Source organism: Eurypyga helias, unplaced genomic scaffold, assembly GCF_000690775.1.
Source record: "Eurypyga helias isolate BGI_N326 unplaced genomic scaffold, ASM69077v1 scaffold21074, whole genome shotgun sequence".
NCBI lineage: Eukaryota > Metazoa > Chordata > Aves > Eurypygiformes > Eurypygidae > Eurypyga > Eurypyga helias.
The window spans coordinates 1-23,768 of NW_010247103.1; the positions used below are offsets into that span (position 1 = coordinate 1).

At 44.3% G+C, this 23,768-nt stretch overlaps 1 protein-coding gene across 1 annotated transcript; it reads right to left on the bottom strand.

Annotated features, from left to right (window-relative positions):
- Positions 1-6: 6 nt before the first annotated feature.
- LOC104508881 (vitellogenin-2-like) lies at positions 7-23,484 on the bottom strand (the record flags this gene model as incomplete). The annotated part of the gene is made up of 35 exons (XM_010150641.1): positions 23,445-23,484; positions 23,070-23,090; positions 22,740-22,891; positions 20,681-20,932; positions 20,342-20,503; positions 20,040-20,188; positions 19,466-19,616; positions 19,201-19,358; positions 18,953-19,118; positions 18,331-18,456; positions 17,095-17,313; positions 16,479-16,696; positions 16,257-16,365; positions 15,736-15,849; positions 14,968-15,069; positions 14,241-14,360; positions 13,952-14,141; positions 13,245-13,338; positions 12,352-12,537; positions 12,018-12,162; positions 11,003-11,236; positions 10,744-10,938; positions 10,158-10,484; positions 9,637-9,684; positions 9,389-9,475; positions 7,621-7,833; positions 7,385-7,527; positions 5,957-6,095; positions 5,128-5,263; positions 3,795-3,981; positions 2,443-2,534; positions 1,737-1,834; positions 1,484-1,643; positions 240-401; positions 7-106 (listed from the first exon to the last, which is right to left on the bottom strand). Coding segments are annotated over exons 1-35 (5,195 nt in total), but the record flags the coding sequence as incomplete, so codon positions are not given.
- Between the last annotated feature and the right edge of the window lie 284 nt (positions 23,485-23,768).

Genomic DNA, 23,768 nt, shown 5'->3' on the forward strand with positions numbered 1-23,768 from the left:
CACGGCGGCTGTTGGCAGAAACACGCCGTGTGAGCAGAAACCGTGCTCACGGCATCCTCAGGTTTCTGCTCTAGCCTCATCTGCCCTTCCAGGCTGAGCGCGGAGTCTGTGAACGAGAAAAGAGGAGAAGGAGGCCATGTGAGGTACACACCGAGGTTCTGGTGCTAGAACAGCCAACCTCGCGGCTTTCCACGCTGGCTGTGGGAGCACCCTTGTGCACACCCCTTCCGCAGGCTCACCGGCTGGCACGCAGTGGAAGCCCACGGAGATGGGAACAGTCCTGGTTGCGGAACAGCCTTCAACGCAGCGTAGAACTGGCTCCACGGAGAAGCATTTTGCCGCCTTCTTCTCAAATGCAACTGGCTTCTCGATTTTGACGAATTTGCGCTGCAGCTTACAATCTGTAAAATACGAATTCTCTTCCAGCACCTACAGAATTTATAGAAATAACTTTCTGGACTTAACTTGCAGAATTCGCAACAACTAAGACCAGTGGATGAACTGAGTGAGAAGGGGTGAAGCTACGTGAAACTAATCTGAGTTGATTTTCTGTCAGTGGCTTAGGCTGTGAGAAAACCAAGCATGTGGGGCACAGTCCCAAGGAGAGACACTTGCCAAACAGGATCTAAGTACGACACAGGTGTCTAAATCCAGAAAGATACATGTGAAAACCTTGGTCAGCTGACACTCCCTTTACCCAAACTATGACAGCACTTCACTGTGGGGCAGTAGTGGCTCCTAGACATCCCTATGTTCTGCAGTGTGCCTAGCATCACACCTGCCTTGCCATGGCTTAGTCCTTAAGCCTCTCTCTGATCCAGGAATTCCTGGACTAGGGCAGCTTGATCGAAGAATATATTCCACAAATGTCACCACGTGCACAGAGGGTTGGGTTCCACACAACATGCAGTGCACCCTAATGTTATCAATACATGCATGTGGTTGTTATTTTATAGGACCTGGATGGTAAGAACAATCATTCCTGGGCTGAAGGTTACAGATTAAGTTCATCTTCAGGCTAGAGAAATTAAAACAGGTATTTCCCACTTCAAACACCCTCTGGGTTGATAGCCAGGGCTAGATTTTATGGTTTGGTTTTTTTTTTTTTTTTCTGTGAAACTAAAAGCCTCAAAGTAACAGAATGGAAATAAATAATGAATCTATTATGGATGACATAAAAATGTCTTTTGTCAACGGTAAAGCTACCTACTTTTTATACTAACTTATCATCTTGGGGAGTTTTAAGTTTATAATTTTATCTGGAACACACAAACTTCAGGTAACTACATAAGAAGTTGATAGAAAAATGCAACACCAGAACTACTAAACTCAGGAAAAACAGGCTTTTTTTAACCTATGGCCATTAATCACAAAAATACTGAAAAATAAGACAATTATGCTACAATTAGTCTAAATAATCTATTAATGAGACTAATGTATTAGCCAAAGGCAATGAGATGAATCTGTGTTAGAATCCTAGTACCTCCAGCACAGGGGTCTTCCGAGATGATCCAGGACTGACCAAAACTCCCTGCATCTTTAGCTAAATATCCACTGGGCATTTGATATTCCCTTTCCTTCTCAGCATCGTATTTTCCACAAATACCACATGTTTTTCCAGCCATCCAGAAAGCAACTTGAATCTTTGTGGAAATAAAGAAAAGATGCACTTAATTTTTTTTTTCTTCTAAAATTAAACCCACTGAAAAGAATTTAAAAAAACCCCCCAAAAATACCTCAAGTCCATGCCCATCATAATGGAGTTTATCTATGCCATAGTCTGGGGCTTGTAGTGACAGGCCTTCCTTTTCGCTGCTGATCCGCATGCTTGCATCTGCAACAAACAAAACAAAAAGGGATTTATTTTAAAAGGAAGTTACTGGTGTTCAAGGCCAGGCTGGATGAGGCTTTGAGCAACCTGGTCGAGTGGAAGGTGTCCCTGCCCATGGCAGGGGGGTTGGAACTAGATGGGCTTTAAGGTCCCTTCCAACCCTAACCATTCTGTGATTCTATGATTAGGGTCCAACCTGACCCTCTTGTTAAGTTCCTGGGGACTTAACGCAGGCTCTAACGTGTCTTGAAAGAGAGTGGGGGGGAAATGAGGAAGGCGGTGTGGCTCCCTGCCCTGGATCAAGCCGAAGCCCTGTGGCAAGGGTGGCCATGACCAGGGGACATCTAGATGCTCATTCTGTGGGTCCCTGTTATCAGAACAAGGTACCACAGCCCTGCAATGTTTGGTTTCTGCAGAGATACACAGAATCAGCATGTCTCTCTTTGCTCATCTTTGTTTCTTGCCACCCCCTATGAAAGCTAGCACGAAGGTATGTAAAATCACATAATTGCTTCTCAAATTAGGACGATCTTTATCTTGTGAGGTGTTTGCAGGACCACATCCTCTCCGTCTTCAAAAGAGCATATGAAATATAAAGATGAGTCTCTTACCAGAATTAGAGGTGTATGGAACGTCTGTTGGGGCTTGCACACCATTAATCTTCAGCTGGATGCGTCCACTGGAAACATACATGTCCACCTCGCTAAATGAAGGAAATGAGTATGAACAAAAGCTTCTCCTTCGCCCTGCTCAGCTCACAGTCTCTAGTCCTGGTGGGATGCTCAGCACTGCAGGATGCTCGCATTCTGGCAGGAATCACCTGCTACCCTTTGGTAGGAAGATTGTGAGTGCCCAGGACGGTGTGCCAGGAGGAGTGCTCGCAATCCACCTTTCCCTGGCTTTACTCATCTCTGGGCATCTGCTGCCGCCCGGGTTCAGCCAGGCTGCAGTGACCCTTGCTGCTAATTGCTGTTACCTTCACCTACACTGAAGGTGCTTTACATTTCAAAGGAAGGTTGGATTCCCTACGGAGGTTCTCTTCCAGCCTGAACAGTCTGTGTATTGTAGTATTTCCCTAGAGCAGAGTTTGCACTAATGGGGAAATAGGAAGCTCAAGCACATCAAAAGCACACAGTTGCATGAAACAACCGGAATGAGACAGTGGCGAGGAATGTCTTTATCACGAAAGATACAGTCTGTAAAACAAGCATCTTTCTGTTCTTCCACAAACCAGGTGCACGGAATACTAGTTTCTTTCTCTAACATCATGGCACAGTTAGGCACGCAATTTTCAGAAATAATTACTTGTAATGAAACCTTACAGATCAAAGCCTATTTATGTGCTTTGAAGAATACTCCCTACAACAATTTTGCTATGAATAATCCCATACAATTTACATACAGGACTATACTTTTACAGAAGAACCTATGATGGCAGAGGTGATTGAAGCGTTTTTTAGGTTAATTTCAAATAGATTAGAACATTATGCACCAACGAAGAGATGACCTAAAAGGATGCCTCTAATCTGGGATAAGTAATCCCCTTTTTAGCTATGTCCACTTCCCAGCATCTCTGATGAGATGGTTGTGGGTGCCTATTAGTACTAATTATTAGCTTACTGTAGGAGGCCAGACTAAATGATTACAATAGTCCCTTTTGGATTTTTAGTTTATGTGTCTATGTAATTACTAAGAACTGAGATTAGATCGTTAATTGTTAACAAATTAATGAAGAATTTTGAGTAGTAAAGACTTTAGGTTACTGTGAACCTCAGAAATACATCAGAAGCACCTTTGAAAGACAAAGTCCTAAATCCCAGTCACACTCCTAGGAATGTTTCCATTGACATCAGTAATTTTTGCGTGTTTTATGCTAGCACCAATCTGCCCTAACAATCTGGTCTTCAGGTTTACAGCAGATGCAGCTTGACATCTGTTTGTCATTAGGTTGGCAATTACTTACTGGCTGGCGAGTCTGACATTTATTGCTGTGAGGTCAGCAGGCTCTTCAAGTCTTTTCATCATCACCAGGAATTTCAGTTCTGGACTACAGTCCTGCACCAGGACATGGTAGCAGTTTGCAGGCATTGAGTAGTTAAATTCAACTCCATTGAAGGTTGTGATCGTGTTTTGGAAAACTGAACAACGACCTGAAAAAAAATCAGTCAAAAGCAAGCCTTTTACACCTCATATGACAGTTATCCCATTTTAGATTTGCAATTAAAGCAAAAAAAGACTGTTTCTGGTTTCACCTATTACCACATAAAAGCAAAATGATTCGTTCAGATCAAATACTGGATTTGTAGTAATACGAAAGCAAAACTTTGCCAGTCCCCAGACAGCAGCACAACCCACTCATGATTCAGTCCTTGTGTGAGATAAATTCTGCTCCCAGCTGCTGCAGCTCTTTGTAGCCTCCTGGCTTTTTTAAACTTTGTTGCAGTCAAAAGAATTTCTCAAATGTTAACAATTCACCTATCATTAACACTAGAGGAAGTTCACTAAAATGCTGCTACCTTTACGGAGTCGTAGCCAGCATTAGAAATAGGTAGCAGGTGGGGAGGAAAAAAGTCACACTAGAGTAAACGTCTCCCTTTTTCACCATGATGGTATTTGGTTGGAAATCCTACCAGCTCTGATTAGAAATTATTTTACAGCAATTTTAATTAATATGGGCTCATTTTGATGTTTACCAAAGAAATATGCATAGGTATGATATTAGCCCACCGATTTAAAGCAAAATGTGATTCCTTACCCCAAGATTACATAAAGCTTTTCCATTTAAAATTTCCCCTAAATAAGTATAATGTGATTAGCTCTTAATACAGCATTAATGAAACAATAATCCCTTCAACATCAAGTGCAGGAGGTGAAATTAAGGGGTATACTTTTGAAGCTGTTTTAGCTTCTACGTAGCAGCGCTAATCAAGCAGAGCACCCCAAATCTGAGGTAGCTTAGGTGTCCCTCTCCTAAATGTTGTCACGGTTTTTTCTTCATGAGCAACCTCTGCAGTGAAGCTGAAATGGATGCATTTGGGAATGGATACATTTGGAATCACTGTTTGCCATGGGACTGAATATTTAATCTTACTAACGTAAGATTATTGTACTAATGTAATTACTCCTTTTCTTTACATCTCTGCAGCCTCACAGAATTTCATACAAATGGGTTTATTTCTATCTGAAATCCAACTGATTTTTTAAGTGAATGTAGAATAACTTACGTCAAAAGTATAAATCATGTTTACAAAATTTGCAAAATCAATCAGTGCTTGTGCAGATAGTTAATTGCTGACCTTTAAGATTTTCAATGATTGAGAGTGTTGCTTGGGAAAAGACATTCCGGTCAGGGGATGGTGGTGGTGAAATCGGTGTACCTGGCCTTGAAGGAAATGGCAGAGGAAGCCTGATGGCTCTGTCATAAATTGTGAGCTGAAAATCAGACAGCAAACAAACATGAATGTAAATGCAATACGCAGTGTAGAGAATAGATAGCATTTTCCTATGATGTTCAAAGCCGACTGTACTGACTAGAATCTAAATTAGAATCTAGATCTAGGTCAGAGCTAAAAAGAAATCAAGTCCTCTGTCTACAGCATGAAATAGCTCTAGTCTGACACATCTGCAACCTATACGATAGCAGTGCTATGCATGAAGTTTGATATTCACCAATTTGCAGCTTTTTGAGGAGTTTTACATCACATTTGCTCACAGTCCGAACGGTTGGTTTACCCGAGATGCACATCCTCTCCTTGCCTATAAGCTGAGGGCTGCTAGTTTGCTGTCGTGCTTGTCTACAGCCTGGTTTTATTACATTTTCCAAGACACAGGATTTGGGGAGGAGTGGTTTTTTTAATGAGTTATGGTTAATGTGCTATCAATCATGATGGTTGTTTTTTGACCTGCTTCTTGTATCGTGTGTTTGCATGCTACACGAGAAAGGGAAATATGTTGTACGATCTTTTCATAACGGAACCAGCTGTGTGAGTATAATGTCCTTGTGGTGGGAGCTTCTTTATAGTTTAATACATTAAAAAAAAATAAATCACTGGGTTAAAAAAACTATTAACCTTTGATTTCATAAGTACTGAATGCCCCAAGATAAAAGGCAGTGGAAGGGGTTACCTCAGGTAGCTTGAAGACAACATCGCATGTTCTTGGAGATGTCAGAGACATAACCAAGGTTGCCTGGTGAGAAGGACCACGCTGTTGCCTTTGGGAATATCCAAGCATATATGCAGCTCCTGGAATAAAGGAGTAGAACCTGGAAAAGGAAGTGATTCAAATGATTTATCTTTGGAAAAAATGGTTATTATTAGTTCAGACTAAAATACCCCTATAAAGCAATATGCATTCTGTGTTAGCCATGTTTCGTGTCAGGATTTGGAAATACACGGTGTTGTGTATTGGAGGAGGGGCAGGCAGATTTTAACCATTAACGGGGGAAACAATCTTCAGGAGGCTGGGTGGCTGAGTGATATGAGAAGAAAAGTATAGCCAGCTTGTTTTAAACACATTCAGAATTAAAAATAGGCACCGATTAAATAACAAATAAAATACTAACGTGCTAAAAAATAGATGACCTTGTATTGTGTCAGTCCTGCAGCGCTAACTTTTATCAAGGATCCTTCGCCCACTACCGTAAGTTGACAGAGGGATCTCTGTGACTGGGCTCCCTTACAGGCTTGGGACTCAAATGCAGAAAGTATTCCTTTAAAAAACAGGCATAGTCTCAGAGCATAGAAAAGCTGAGTTCTGTGGCTTTGCTCCAGGATAGTCAATTGGATGGCTGATAACAGCACTTCAGGTAATTCAATTTAATGTAAAAAATTATCCTCTTCAGTAGACATTTGTAAACCAAATCACCTGTATGCCTTCAGTGTGAAATCTTGTGTAGCATGCCTGTTTAGATACCTGAGCTGTAGGTGTCTGTGTTTTGGTAGCGCTGCGAAAAAAGATTGGGCTTTGATATGGACCTGTATCTTACTGTGGATGAAAGCAGCGAATAAATGAATACAATAGGTACTGTGTGTGTATGGGTCGACACGTATGTGAACTGAATCCAGAGTTACTACTACTGCTTATGCTCAGCGTCACACAACATTTGCTATTTAGTGTGCAATAGGCCTTGTGGGAAGTACTTGTATCACCTCCAGAGGCCAGAGGTAAGGTGTCTGCGTTAGAAATTACTCTGCCTGTACAGTCGGTATGAGACAGGCTTCTTCAGAGAACCAAGGTAACAATTCTGCTCCGAGTCTCTGTCAATTAGGAAGCATCAGGAAACTAATTTCCTAATTCAGGCACTTTAAATCTACAATAGATTAAGTAAATCTCATCATCCTCTTTCTTTCAAGTGGTTTTCCTGCAAACTGAAATGCACTCTGCTGTGAGGGAATGACTACACAGGAAAAGCATGCATGTGTTAATCTGATTTTATAAGAACATACTGATTTAAGGAGATTTTTTTTCAGCTCAGAAATTGCAGAACTGAGTCTGTAACTATCTGGAGCATTGACACAGGTGAATTTTTCAAAAACTGAAGTAAAATCTCACCATCTTGCAGTTGTTCGGATTATGGAAGGTACTTTTGGCCACTCCAGCTTCATCTGCATAGCTGGATAAGCAGCAAATTGCCCTGTTGCAATCTGAGTAGCAATATGGTAGTCCTGGCAATCTTTACCCCATTTAAGAGAACCCTGGTAGAGCGGAACATATATATTTTTTGTATAAAACATAGTAGGATCATTGTATTTCATTTACAACTGAGCTGATCATTATTTTAAACTTACTGATACTTTATGGGAATTTGTAACTGAAGCATCAGCACAGAGTTTCCAGCTACTTGATCCTGAGATGCTTGAAACGAACATCTGTATCCTCGACCTCCTGGATTGTGAATCAGTGTACAGCACAAGCTGTAAGCCCGTCGGCTGCTCATTTCTGTGGATGGCACGAAGGACTGCAGCCAGAATGGGTGGCTTGATGTCTCCCAAGAATTTAGGCTTAAGTCAGTAGGGAGGAAATAGAGACCAAAGACATAAACAAAGAGTTAAAATTACTACATTAGAACCACAAGTTAAAAGTATTTGTAAGGGAAAAGTGTCATTCAAGAAGTCTTTCTATGTGAAGTATGGAACAGCATCATAGATCATCGCTCGATCTACTCAGTTCCTACGTAGTTTCACCACTCTTCCAAGGGAGAGCTGGCGTGAGCTACGCAAGTAGAACAGCAGAGCTGGGACTCTTTTTGTAAAGTAATTTCAGTATAACAAAAGGAGTAGGACCCTACAGTATAAAGAGCCAAAATTACCCAGCTCAGCACTGTTCTCTTACCAACTGGTAGTTTAGCTCACAGTCCTTTTGATAAAATTCCTTTAACCCCCTGTTTAAAGCTGAGGTAATTTGTGTTGGCAGAGGGGTCTGTTCGGTGCCGTCCAAAGCATGGTACTTGCACGAGGAGCAGCACGTGGTCCCGTCCAAAGTTGGAGCCATGTAGCCGGCAGCAGCGTTGCTCCAGCTGTGACTGCCCTACCTGAGCTGTGGGGCAGGAGTGCCTGCCTGGCCAAGGGAGAGCTGCAGGTGGGATGAGCTGTGGGCAGCAGGCCCTCCCTGTGCTGCTGCTCTGAGTGACAGAGATCCACCAAAGAACGAGGTGAGAGCTGGTGAGGGCTTGGGGGAAACGGGGAAAGAGCAAGGCTGTGGCTGCAGAAGAAGGTATAGCTGTTGAGGGCACTGGGGAAGACCCTGAGAAGTTCAGGGAATTAGTAATGTGGTGAAAAGATGGACAAGGGAGGTGAGCTCATGTTTCACAGGAATGTGGGGGGAAGAAGGTAGAGCTGGTTGCCTATTTTCTGCAAGCTACTTGCACTAATGACTGGGAGCTGCTGGTGCAGAGGGGGTGCCTCAGCAAAGTAAGGTTTACTGTTTTGTAGGCATTAGGTCGTTGTCTGAAATGTACGAAGTTTTCCTTTGATGAAATCTGGTCCAGATTCCATCAGTTCTTAAAATAGTTCTTACAGAAGGACCAGGTATCGTTAACTATGTACAATGCAGTCCTTCCTGAATGGACACCTGGATTGCCCTCAAAGTTAGAGCGTTACTGCAAAATCAGGGTCTTTCAAAGGCCTTGTATGGTCCTGCTGACACGAACAAAAGTACTGGGCACTGAAGACCTCGTGAACACAAGAGTGGCAGAGTCAAATCCTGAACTTCCAGAGGGATATGCAATGAAACATATACCTGAAAACAGTTTTTGATCAAGCAAGTCAGCAGTTCTAAAGTGTTCTCATTTTTATAATGTTATTTACTGAGTAACTCAAACTTCAACATATAGAGCAATACACTCCAGTTCCATTTAAAAATGTAGCCTGTATTGTGTGCATATTAAACAAAATTCAATGGCTATCCAGTGTTCTTACCTTTATAAAACAAGAAAAAATTGGTTTTCTTTCTATATATTATCTTATATGCTAAACCGCCATGTTTTTCCTACTCTGCTGTAAACATACAATAACTGGAAATGCAAAGTAAATGTTTCTAGTAGATTACGACACTCACCTGAGACATGGCTCTAGAGATGCCTTCATCACTAGCTGAAGAAGAGGAGGACCTGTTGCTGCTGTTCAGGACCTCCCTTCCTGGGTCCTGTGAAAACAGATAGTCACCTTGAAGCAAGTTGTTCACCACTGGAAGTTGTTGCAGGATTAATTTGTCATATTTTTATTCTCAGAGAACTAAGCCCTAATTGCAGCAAAGCTAGTGAGAGCAGTTGTAGGCCCTGCTCACAGCGAAAGCAGTAAATGTACCTGTTCATCTGCTGGCTTGAACCAAAACTGGTAAATGGGTGGGTTTGCCTGGAAAATAGAGAGTAGGTAAGAAGATTTACGAGAAGACAAAAAATTAACTTTTGACAAATGCATTAAGAAGTTCAGTATTGAGTATGGAACAAAAGGAAAAAGAAAAATTTAATTTTTAAAAAACCTTTTAAACTGAAGTCTTCTGAATCATGAAAGTTCTGAACTGAAATGCTTCAGAGAACCAGAGAGGTTAACAAGGGGAAAAAGCTCTGCTATGTGGTTTACCTCTTCCATCCTGCAACAAACAGCCACCCTCAACAATCTGTTTTCTCTTTGGTCCACGCTCTAAAGGCACAATTTCCTGATGTACAAAACATCCACCTACCCTTCACCCGCCAGCCTCAGAACCTGAAGAGCATGTGACAGAATGTGTTTCTGCAGTCCACTGCGGGGATTACCTCAGGATTTGGGAAGAAAACTCTATGTCCTACCCAATAGAAATATAGGAAGGTCCAGCCTGGGTGAGTTACCTGTTGGTTGGAATATTCACTGTCCCCTCTGCAGTGCCTGTCTCCAGAGTGATCTTCACTGCTGCTGCAGATGCTACTGCTAGCAGAGCTGACACTGCTGCTCCTCCTGCTGCTGCTCACGCTGCTGCTGCCACGCTTCTTCCCAGGTTGCCTTATTTCATCTTCCTTGTGTGCACTTCCAGGCTCTTTACCATCAGCAGAGGAGCCAGTGGAAGAAGAGGATGAACTGGAGAGGGGGGTTGCACTGGGGTCTGCCCAGAGGTCTGTAACTGCAGTGTTGTCTTTTCTGTTAATCCGTTTCGTACGGCGCCGTGTTTTATTTGCGACCTCCAAAAACAGTTCAAAGCATTATGCATTTAGAGCTCGTTCTGTAACATTTCTCTGAGTGTCAGACAAGCTGCTCACCACAGCCTTTTAAGGAAATACAACTTCCTGGCCCTGCACACTACAGAAGCTGCACCAGAACTCACCTAGACCCATTCCTCCCAGACGAAATCCCTGCTTTCCCATGCCAGTTCCATGCTGGAAACCCTTGGCTTCATTTATAGGAAAAATATTCCCCTCTCCCATGCTCAAAGTCTCTTACCTGGAACACGTTTTCAATGCCTAGAATCTTCTTCAGTTTAGCTTGAATGTCCTTGTACACAGATGTCTCATCCTCTTTCTTAGACCCTGAGCTTGCTACATCAGTTATTTTGGAAGCTGCTTTGGATCCTGCCTGGATCTCCAGCTGTATTTTGTCAGTATCAGCATCTGTATGAATTGAAGTCAAGATACTTACCTTCCAGGGTTGTGCTGCTTGTGCAGCATTCAGAGAGATTGGCAGACAGGCTTGTTGGCATAACTGTACCTGGCTTCAAAAATATTTTGGCTTCAAGTTTTCCAGCTAATTTGTGCAGATAGGTATTTCTTAAGAAAGCAGAATTTTGTGACTTTAGGCTGAGACAAGCAGAACATCCCAAACTCTCAAATTTTCTGCAGACGATGTGTGTGTAAAATTTTCCTCCTACACCGTGGCCACGTGCCTCTTCTGAACCTTGCTGGTATCCTTTGGATATCACACTAGGAATATTGCCTTGCTGCATTAAACAAAAAAAATGGCAAATAATTATATTTTCCACCAAAAAAAATTGTCACGGCTCCTAAAATTTTTCCTCCTGTTAATGGAAAGGATGATCGCAGTCCTGTCTAAGCTAGGAAGCACCACTTAGAGTTAGAGATCCAAGCACTGGAAGCAGTGGGGGTTCCTCCAAAGTGGTCTGTGGAAGAGGACAACTCTCCTGCCCAGCCTTTCCCAGGCAGTATTTCACAGACACACTTCTCCGTGAGAATCTGCAGGGCTCTTTGGAGGGGCTATTTCTCTGCATCACTTTTGGCCTACTAGCCCTCCTGCTGCAAGTCAACCTATCCTTCACCCGCCAGCCTCAGGAGCTGAAGAGAATAAGAGAATATAAGAGAATAGTTTCAATCCACTGCAGGGATTACCTCAGGATATGGGAAGAAAAATGTATGTCCTACCCAAGAGCCATCTTTTTCACATTGCTCTGATTCAGGAAAAAGGGGTATTGTAAAAAGGTTATGAATTTCACACACTGTCTCCATGACTGTAAAGAAATAGGAAGAGATGCTGTCAAAGCAAAACTACCTGCATGAGGTGGTGAGTGAGCAGCCTGTGAATGACCATGTCTTGAACTCACTAAACTTGGTCTTAGTTTGGGGTATGTCAGGCACCTGTTGAATCTCACGGTTCCTGTGTTTGTGACCTGGTTAGCCAGCTGCTGCGCTGGGAGTGCTCAGCCCCGCCGAGGGCCTGTCTGCTCCCTACTTGTCGGCAGTACAGCTGGTGAGAGGCCTCCTTACCTTCCAGCTGCCAGGTCTTGAAGGTCTGTCTGATGGCTGAAAGGGCTGGTCAGAGGTACTTGGTACTTCTCCTTTGGGGAGAAGTTGGGATTTCTTTTCGGAATTTACTTCTTCCATGTTCCTTGAAATAGCATTAACTTCACTCCTGTAGAGGTGATAAGTGGCACACAAGTAACATCTGATTTTGCTTATCTGGCTTTGCTGGTGCAAAAAAGACAGTGCTAAGCTTTATGTGGCTGCCAAGGTACAGCCTAACAAGGTTAATGTTCATGATTTTATAGCAGCTCACAATCAGTAACACCTAAGAAGCAAAATTCAACAATCCCTTCCGTACCTCACAGCTGCGAGCTCAACCTCCTGACGGCAGGGAGGGCTTTCAATCTTCAGATTTTTCTCTTTCAGATTTACTCTGGCATCAAATTTCATTGTAGTGTTGGCACTGAACTCTGCATGAAATTCAAGACCGCTCTGAAAGTATTGTGTATTAATCCCCATCATTGCAATCATATGAAAATATGCCCTGAAAGAGTGGAAATAAAACCATGCATAATTACAGATTAATATGCACATATTTAGCTTTGAAATGCAAAATTGCATTTTCACGCTGTTCTGTTTATTGTAAGAGCCACTACTGGTGGATGGAGAGATGTATCATAACAGGATAAAACAAAAAATGCTGGAAAAGGCAAAGGGATGTATCTGACCAGCAGAGCTAACGTGGACCCTCTCACTGCTTTGTCTCTGACACATTGCTTGAGGACAAGCTAACGCCAGAGTCTTCTCGCTGCAGACTGTGCCTAGTTTATTATCACTGTCATTATTAGTAGTAGTACTGTTGCTTTTGCAGATTCAGAAGCATTTCCCTTTCCTCCCTGAGATTCCCCCAGCTTGTGCCAGGTGGTGGCGCCAGTCTACGTTGAACTTGTAAAAACCGGTTTGTACATAAGCAAATATATCTTCACAGCTTCGTGTCTACAGTCACTGAACAGGTACAAATGCGAGAGGCTTTAGCAGTGGCAGAACAGCACAGCATCCTGTGGGATACAGTGCAAACTGCTACATCTGCAGGGTCGTAAAGCATCAGGTGATTGTGCCACTGCTCTGGACTAGCACAGCCATTCCAAATCTGGGACAAGTAAGACCCCTCTGTAACAACATGTAATCACATATCTATTTTAAATATGAATATTTTTTGTGTGTATATGTGAAAATATATGTCATTTTTACTTTGGCTTGATGTCAGCATGAATATCCATGTTGGTTTCCAACAACTGTGAAGGTCTGAAATTTTCAGGTAATGGTGGTGATACCTGTATATCCACTGCAAAAGACAGACAGGAGTTATATGGACAACGAAACAATAAATGCTGGAGATACAGGACAAGGGGTAATGGGTTTAAATTGAAAGTGGGGACATTTAGGTTAGATATCAGGAAGAAGTTCTTCCCGGAGAGGGTGGTGAGGCACTGGCACAGGTTGCCCAGAGAAGCTGTGGATGCCCCATCCCTGGAAGTGTTCAAGGCCAGGCTGGATGAGGCTTTGAGCAACCTGGTCTAGTGGAAGGTGTCCCTGCCCATGGCAGGGGGGTTGGAACTGGATGATCTTTAAGATCTCTCCCAACCCAAACCATTCCAGGATTCTATGATTCTATACAATGTTTCAATAAGCACAATAGTTAAAACATGGGCAGTGCTTGTACATTTTTAAGTCTTTTACATGATTATTTAAAGATTGCTACTCCAGACCAGAGTTATACAAATATGTCCTAGGTGAAACGTGCTAATGACTTCTCAAACCCTTTGGAGGTAGCTGAACACTAATGTTTGCACATTGCAGGAGTATTTTTGAAGATTATAGAGGGATTTAATTTCAGCAGAGGGCTTGGACCCACAATTACTGCAGGGAAATTGCTCATTGTGGCGTCCCAAGCTCACCATTGGCCGCAGCCTGGGCCAGCGCGGCGCCGCACAGACTGAGCTCCAGCGGCACGCCGACCACCGTGGGGACAATGTGCCGCAGCTCGCCCACCATTGCCGGCAGTGTCCATCGGCCTGAAATGCCTCGCTGGGCCTCTCCCACTGCTTTTTTCACCACTGGCTGCCAGTCTGATGATCCAGTTAGACTCTGAGAACGGAGAACTAGGTTAGGTAAGTAGGTAAGAAGAGACAGGGAGGGGAAATGGTTCAGCATCACAGACAAAAAAGACAGCAGCCTTGTCAGTACCGTCATGGTCTGTTGAAGGGCATCTTTATCAATGTCAGCAAAGGCAATCTCTTGGCCCAATACTTTGACATAAGTGGACACCAGAGTGTCTTCGGGAGGCAGTTCTTTCCATCCCAGAAGCTGTGGTGTTAAGGAGAGATGGGGAGAAAGGGGAAAAGCAGATAATGTCACTTAAAATACAGTAATGTATTAGCAAAGAGCAGATCCCATCTGCAGGATACTAACCATGGTTCCTTACTCAAAGAACTAACACATCTTACAGGTCTGAACCAATATGGCCTTTCCTATGTTGGATAACTGACTTCAGTGGGATTTTCCCCATGTGGGGATGAGCTAAGGACTTGGCAATTTCTGCTGCTCCAGGTAGTGACTGACACCGAAGGACTCAGGAACAAAAATCTTATCCAACAATCATTTTAAAAGAGAAGAGGAACCACCTACTGTGTTTTAATATACGCTTTAAAACACCTGAATTTTGGCTACCAGCATCATCATAATCTTTTGTATTGTACATTAAGGGCTGACACATGCTGAGTGAAAAGGTGGCCTCTGTTGACAGCGTAAGTACAATGTAAGTACATCTTGCAATGACCAAACAGGATGACTGACTCCTTTCTCACCGCAACATCAAGGGGAGGGCTCGGCGGGTGGGTTGGTGGGTGATGTAACCCCGGTGCTGGCGGGAACTGTGATTGCAAACAGACCAGAAGGGTGCGTAGAGACGTACCGTTTTACCGAGTTCCTTCAGTGCCTTGTATGTGTCATACTCAGCAAAGGGAATATTCTGCTTCCTGATAAGCTTGCTTAGGCTTTGTGACCGGAGAGCCACCTGTAGCAAACAGAGTCAGGCATCAGAGCCCAAGTACGAGAGAGCCCAGGAAAAGCTTTGTACCTAGTATTACACGCACTGAGGCCACTCTAAACACATTCTTCATGAAGCCATTGCACTTAGAAGGCTCTCGCTGGCAGGTGAGAGCAGGCAATGGCTGCAGATGCTGAGGATGTGCTGAGCTGGCTTTGAATTAGTCAGCAGGGATAATTTCAGGGCAGCGCAGAGCTCAGCCCAGGCTGCAAAGCTTACCCAAGAAGCTGAGTAAATGCCTGCATGCTGTTACATGGAGCTTCATGCTGCCCTGGCTGCACTGCTGGCTGAAATTTAATTTCAGATGCTATTTCCCTGTACTTATGCAAAATACCGTAGATGCCATGCAATTTTAGGTAGGCAGATGAATGTTCTGCTGCATAAGCTTTCCTCTGCTTTCCTACATTTTCATGTCTATACTGAATGTGATCATTGATGAATGTATGTGTCAAGAAGCCCAAATAAAAGAAGCAGCCTAAGTAAAATCATGATCATTATCTAAATTTTCTCTTCCACATCCACCCTCACAGCCAGAGATGGAGTTAAACACTACATCGTGGTCCAAAAGGCTTAACAACCAATACTACCGGTAGCTGGCTTGCATCTAGCTGGCTGTTTTAATGAAACACTTACCTCAATAATATCCGTTGCAGTATTTGCATAATATCCTCTTACTTTTGTGATTATGTCGGATGGAAACATGGAGCTGGGACTGTTCATTAGGTAGACCCTCCAAATGGCACCAGCCTGATATTCAACTATCACAGGAATAAAAAGCAGCAGAGACTGTGGTTAGTGTGTCTTCAAGGTGTCTGGTGCATGTAAGCCACCTCAGGTACATGCTGTCGTAAATCACAAGGGGTTCTTCCAGGGTTCAGTCCCACATGTGTTCAAGTTTGTAACCTCAACAGGAGAACTTCGTTCTAGGGCAGTGAACACAACCACAACAACTGAAGAAGGAGGCCTAAAACCCACGTGCTGGCACTGCTTTCCCCAGTGAGTAGTAGAATACTCTCAGGTGATTTTGCACGTTAGGAGGCTCTTGGGCTATTTCTATTATTTCTATTTCTTTCTATTACTTCAGGAGCTCACTAAACTCACAGGCTGTGAGCAGACAGAACACAGTACATAAGCCGAAGCAGTGAACAGGGCACCTGGTACTCACAGGAATAGTCGCCGACATGAATGACCTTGCTGTAACGATAGCTCAGCCTGTCAAGTCGGGGGCTCAGGAGTTTAATGGCAATGTTGCAAGCAGCAGATCTGAGTAATAAAGAGATAAAATCATATGAAGATAGTCAACTGTGACCAAATTCTTAGAAAACTGCAAGAAGAAAATCACCATTTGCTACTAAGAATGTACTTCCTCTACTTACAGAGTGTAGAGCTGCGGGATCCTGCCTACTGCCAAAGCCTTCATGTGTGAATATGTGAAACTGGCCACTTGTAGGCTGGGCTCCGTCAGCAGCGAGCTGGCCATAGCTGTTACGGTTGGAAGAGCAGGCTTGGTTTCGAAGAGGACGACACAAGCCACCATTCGGACATTAGGAGCAAGTGTGCTGTCCATGAAGACCTGGAGGGAGATCCCCTTTACCTAGAGGACAAAGATACAGCCTGTGAGTACCTCATAACTTCTTAGTGATAAATGCTTCCTAAACCGTGCCTCTGTGATCTGCAGTGACTGGACAACCAAGGCCTAAATGGAGATTTGGGCATGGGATCTGACACTGCAAATGAAGATAGGGATGGGTGCACAGTGAGCAGGGCTGGAAGAAACAGCCATTAGTAATGGGCACAGTGTTACAGTGACTAAAACAACCCCTTTCCCAGGATATCAGCAAGGGCAGGGTGATGGCAGGAATTTGTAATGTGGGCAAGAGGAAGACTGGTAGCTGAGTTGCTAACATTACCTGATGGCTTTATTATTCCTGAATCACTGTCAACCCAAATCATATCCTCTAAGACATTTGCTTAAATAATAATTTCAGTTACTTTTATAGGGTCTTTTCTGGCAATTTTCCTCAAGGCCAACACGGCATCAGCATGAATTCTGTTTGGTAATGAAGCTGCAGCTGAGGAAAACGTTGGCAAAAACTTCAGGATGCGTTTGATACTGGCTGGCTCTCCTGCGTTGCCAATGGCTTTCAGGGCCAAGGCCATGTCTTTGGCATCACCTTTGCTGGTGGCTTCAGTAGCAAGATCATGGAGTGGCTGAAAACAGAGCAGACTGTGTTAATTTTATCAAGTAACAATCTTGTAATAATGCATAAAAATGTGCATTGCCATAGCAAGCAAAACTCCTGGTGCAAAGCCCAGAATAAGGCTGTTCAGGTTTTTCTCCCAGGAAAATTCTCACCATCTTTATCAGAATGCCAAACATGGAACGTACAAGAAAACTTGATTTTCTGCTTACACAGTGTTGTAATTGATTTTAAATTGTGCCTAATCCTAGGTGGATGCCTGGACCAGAGGGTCTGTCGCAAGTTCAAGAGCCGCGTCGAGCTGACGCCGGTGCAACCACTCCCTGGGGCTCTCCACCAGCCCGCAGGCCCGAGGCTCTGCGCAGCTGCGGGGCTACGCCTGTGTATTTTTCACTTCCTGCAGCGGCAGCAAGTTCACTTAGGCAGTTTGGCTGTTCTGAGAAGACAAATCACCCTTCTGGTGGCTTGGCTTTGTGTCGCTCTTCTTTTGGAAGATTTGAACACGTGTCAAACACCCGCAGGCCGCCCCAGTCCTTCTGAGTAAGGAGCCAGAGCTGCACAGTCTGAGGACAACGTCCTTGGTGTTTCTGACCGTGACAGGCAATGATGTGGCAGGGCCGCTTTGGGAGCCCCAACCTACGACATACCTAGAGCTTTGCTTATATTCACAATTTAGTGCCTTTTCAATCGATTTTTGAGTGCACTCTACCTAATGTAAAAGTAGGGAGGAGAATCATAATTATTTTGCTTTAATCCTAAATTTGTCATACCTAAACTCAGTTTCAGGCTGTTTACAGGATTCATTATTCCCACAGGCTTCTGCCACTTACACCTGAAATTCTGAACTGTTATGACCAGATTTCCCAAAGGCATCAGCTCAGTGTTTCATTCTGTCTTTGCAATTTCATAGGCAATCACAGCTAAGAGTGCGGCATGTACACAGCGAGTTACCTAATTGCCAGCATTGTGAGAGCTAAATTAGAGGCTTTTTAAAAATTTCTTCACCCCTTATGAATGAGTCACCTACCTGAAGAAGTTCAGCTGGGCAAAGTGAAGCCTGAGCACAGTATTTATTTACCATGCTACCATATCCCAGGTAAACAACTCTTCGATGCATTGGTGCTTTCTGGATTTGGGGACAGGTCAGAAAAGTCTGCAGAAGAAATAGCAGTCTGTAACGTTTCTGATAATTAGAGCTGGTGTTTAGTGAAAATTTAATTTGAGAAACAGATAAAATTGCTTTGGATTTTTCCTAAATATTTTCAGAAGTTGGATCAAATGCTGCTTATTCAGCTACAGTAAAAGCAGACTTGCTCCAGTTATACTGTATGTGATTTAGATTTTGGTTACATTATATTATTTTCTTGACTTTGTCTATTTTAAAAACAAACAAAAAAATATTTTGGCCAAAAGAAATCAATAACAATTTTCTTAGGATTTGTGGGTTTTAACATCAAACATCATAGCTATTAAAGACGTTGACAAGAAGTATTTGGAAACATTTTCTAAAGCATTTCCCATTTTTGTTAATACCTTGCATTTTACAAGTTTAGAAGGAAATATGTTGCATCTTTCACTTATAATCCTGTGACTTCACCTTCAAAAAGGAGTGGAGGGGGGAAATAGAAGGAAGAATGATCTGCACTCACTGAGGCAACTTGTAGGGTTTGCTTGTTGGGTGTAACAAAATGGAAGGCAAGCAGGAGAGTCACAGCTGCTTCCCAGCTGCTCAGCTTCTCATCATGAACTTTTTGCTTCAGGAATCTGAATGTGTCAGCAGCTCCGGCAGCGCAGGCGGCGCTCAGGAACCAGTGCCTGCCAGGGAGAGGAGGATTCATTATCCCCATTGCCCAGCAGGCCTCTGATTAGAAATCCCAGCTGAAGGCAATACAGTTACCTGTAGGGAGGGTCCTTGGCAAACTGCATCCACAAAGACTCAATTTGATCAAGGGTCACTATACGAAAAAGCTGGACCATTTCTAAGAACTTAGCTGAAGCTTCTTTAGTGTCTCCTTCCTCGTTATTCTCAACTAACTGCCACAGTGTTTCTGTTAACTATGGGAAAAAAGAGACAGTTGGAAGGATCCATGTCTAAAATAATTATGTGATGATTTGTTAACTTTATAAATAATTAAAGAGTATGAAAAGTAAGTGTCTAATACCTGTAGATCTGGATTTTTAATCCTTATTAGAGGAATTGGCATCTGAACTAGCTCTCCTGAGAAATGATAACGAAGACTGCCTTGGTTTTGCAGCTGAGTTTTTGGTGCATTGATGGGAGTCCTTTTAATGTCGACCAAAGACAGTTCTTGTCTTCAAGGGAAAGAAGGAAATGCATCAGTAGCCTTGAACCGCGCTGTGTGCATCGAGGGAATGTACAGTGGTTGGAGCAGACTGAGGAGTGCCCGGCAGGACTGTTGGCATTGACCACAAATGGATTGTGCACTTCTCCGTTTATGCATTGCTCAGGATTATCTGGAAATGTCATAGGACTGGCGAGAACTTTCATTACAGCTTGCTAAAATCCCTGAGAGATTGGACAAAGGTGTCAGGTGGCCCAGAAAACCCTCCAGTGGCAGGGCACGGGTATCCCAAGGGATGTACAGTGCCTTGGCCCTTTGCAGCCAACAGGCCAGACGCTTCTTGTTAACCCACAAATCAACAGTAAATATGTTTCAGGCATCTCCTCCTGGCTCTGATGATCACAGCTATGCTAAGGATACGCACGGGGCCTACCTTGCCTCCATGACTGCTGCCCCATTGGGTTCATTGAAAGGAGAGATCTGATACACCTGCTTGGATGTGGCAGACGTCATCAGGGCTCCGCTGTCGTCATACTTCATCTTGTAAGTGAACATCACCGTGCCCTTAATGTTTCTGACTTTCTGGAAGTGCAAAGAGACCCACTCAGAAACACAAATGGGCGGCAGTTAATTAGCACAGACGAGCCAAGCTCCCGACTAGCATGAGTGCGATGCATGACTGTTTAGGAGTGGCTTAGGCCCCAGCGTGGCAGCAGGGCTCCGTGCTGCTCGTACCAGGGGGCAGGTGGGGCAGGGGCGGATGTACGCCATTCCCATGTTCTTCACCACTTTCTCCTGGCAGTCTGTCAGGTCCTTGCTTTTGGAAATGATGGCACGGTTATTCTTGCTGTCGTCCTGGATAACGTATCTGGTTTGGCAGATGCCTTCAATCCCGGCCTGTGAATATTGATTAAACACAATGAACATTCCACTTGAAACAGCAACAAATAGGTCAAGACATTGCATGATGTGAAAGGAGTGAAACTTCCCTTGCCTGGGAAGTGTATGTACAGGCAAGTTACTATATAACAGTAAAATGAGAGTAAAAGCAAAATCAGAATGGAAAAAACAAACCTCCTGTAGTTCATACACATTTTGTGACTTTTTGATGGTTATCTGCATCATGTTCAGAATCCCTCTCACTAGGTTAGCGCACAGGATGGGACAGTCCTCCGGGGCAAAAATACTTCCAACTCTTCCCTCCGTGTATTCAAACTTAAAGGCTTGGCTGAAGCATGCAGCAATGGTCTCTGTGAGCCTCGAAGATGGCGTGAAGGGGTCTGTGGGCCAGAAGCCGTTGTATTCCTCCAGCTTGGGTGACTGAATCTGTGAACAAAGTGAGGAAAACGTTCATCCTGTTCAGGATCAGTTTGAAATAGTGCAACAACAGGGAAACCGGGCCCTTCAGATCCATGGCCGGACAAAAGCCACTTGTCCAACACCACAGGAAAGGTTTTCCTCCTCCGACTCTTGTGCTGGGCCTAGGAAGAATCCTTAGAAATGTGATTTCCATGAAGGATTTCTGCCAGAAAAATAAGATTGTGCAAGCAGCATTCAAAACTTCAGCAAGTCTGGTCAACCTTGCTGGGTGAGTGAAACACTGGTTGCCAGCGAACTCTGCGGAAAGGCTGCTCGCCAGTTTTCCCCAGGTGTCCAGTGAGATCTCCCCTCAGTCTGCAAGGCAGCCAAGCCATTGCTCAAGCTGCCTGCCTAAACACATGGGGACTGCTGGGCTGCTGCTCCAGGTCCAGCAAGTCCCAGAGCACCAGAGCTGCGGCACAGCTGATGGGGAAGCAGAGATGACCGCAGGACCTCGCAAGGGGACATGACCCAGCAGGAGCTGGTGCCTCTTTCTTTGGAAGAGGCTGTCGTCATTTTGAGCTTATCAAGCTGTAAAGCTTGCACGCAAGTCCTTGACTGCTACCTAGTGGGAAACGCGTGCCTGCATGCACACACGTATCATACACGCATACCTCCCCCCCAACATAAAAGTACGTGCTCCTGCATAGAGGGAAATGGTGTGGGTTTAGTGCTCTGTTTTATTTCAGGCATTTATAATCAATGTACCGAGGGTGGCTCGTCTCTTGTCACGTTTTCCAAATTAAATCCTACTCAAGATTACTCTTTGCAATTGCTAAAGTTAATAGCAACTCTAGCAAGGTTACGCAGAGCCTGCAGTGGCAGTAGTGTGTGAAGTTTGATAATGGGTATTCCTTCACACTGTTCCAGTAATATATGCACAGGATTACAGATTGAGTAAACTCCTAGGATGAACTCTAAGTGCCTCTCTCCCCACGTGGTGTCTTCTAGATCCCTTTTCTGTGGCCTTTCATTCCATGCCAGTATTTTAAGCTGTTTGGTTTAATCTTTTCCATGAGTAACAGCGCTTCCAGATCTGATATCATTATGCCAAATACAAGCATTACCATTAGAATCCTTTGCATTTGAATTAATGCCTATGTGAAGACTATCAAAAGGAAGATAATGGAGACAGATGGGGCTTTCTCCTGTGATATCTGAATTCCAGCACCAAGCTTTTCTCAGGCTATGCACCAGGTTGAAAAACGTGGATATTTCATGCTTGAATTCTCATTTTCATACTCAAGCTTAGTGTCGCCTTAGTAAAACTATCTCAAAGGCATTTCTTTAAAGCAGCTGTCTGCCATATTTCTGCATGGACATGAACCCAAGGCAGCTTTAGTCAAAGCGGCTCCGGCACTGATGGCAGCAGGGCTGGACCAGCTCTGGCTCCCTCGTGCAGAGGTGCTGGCTGCGAGGAAGCCTGTGGCACTGTCTGTAGGCCACTACCAGTGACCCAGAGCAGTTTGGCTACAGCTACAGACACTCCGGCGCTGCCCTCGGTGCTCCCCCAGCATGGCTTGGGGGTACAGGGTGCAAAGGTCAGTGCCCATGCCCGCGCCTCTGACCGCGCTGGGGAAATCATCGCTGCCTGAGCGAAGTCGCTTGGCCTGGCGTTGGGTGTACAAGGTCGTCTCAGCACTGGGAAGGGCCGTAAGCTTTCATGTGGGCTCTGCACCTTTTTGTCGTTTACCTTCACAGCCCAGAGGTACGAACCGAACGTCTGTAGCCGTGTGATGTGGGTGAGTGGGTTCCCACGCCCACGGCAATTTACCTGGAGAATGTGGTCGCTCTGAGACACGCGGCTGATCTCCAGCTTGCAGGTCAGCCTCACCCCTGCCATCGCCAGGCCTCTGCTCGGCAGCCCATGCAGGATGAAGCTCTTGTAGCCATACAGATAGGTCTTGCCAGTATGAAAAACAGGCTCTATTGGAAAAAAAACCCAAACACAGAAACACTTCCTTCACAAGACTGTTGCGCTGTTACTCACAAGGAGCATACCAGCAAATTTGGGCGAGGTTGCTACTGCCAAAAAATAGGTGCAAACAAAGGGAAGGCAGGGCCATAGGGGAGGGCAGCGTGGAAGCCATGTGCTGGCACTTACCAAGGTCCTGCTTCTGGCCCCCTGTGTGAGAGGAAAGAGAAGGAAGTGTGAGAAACCCCCCATCTCTGGATCCTTTCATTTATTGCTCCTTTACCCAGTGGGCTAATGGTTGGAAACAACCCATAATGGGCTCCCAGGGTGCACCCCACACCCCCAGGACACCAAGCCCATAACAGCTCTGCTCGCTACCTGCTGCTTCCTTGGCTTTTCCCCAGCTGCTAAGCTTAGGCACAGAAATCTAATAGTTTACAGCTGAAATAAAAGGGCTTCAGCAAATTAAGAATAAATATCCCTAAAAGGCCCGGAGGAGACGTGGTTTGCTCAGGACCACAGTGGCCATCACGGCTCCGCGGGGCTGGTAAAGCTTCAACTTACCCACGAGGGCGAGCACCAGGGCCAGGACGAGTCTCTTCATGCTAAAAGCAACTGAAGGCTGCAGGGGAAAACGTGTGGCTTTTATAGAAGAATTACTAACAGGCACGGTGAATTTTGTTGAGTTATCAACTTTTTATCAACCACTCAAACCCTTTGAGGGAGAGGGGGTCGGGGACAAGGGGCCAGTTGTTCTTATTGAGCCAAAACCACTACAAGCACTTCTGTTCTCATGCCACCAACTATGTGTGCTGAAAGTACCTTTTCAAACAAGTGCTTGAAAGTATTAAAATATAGTTAAAGCCAAAATATTTATGGTGTAAGAAA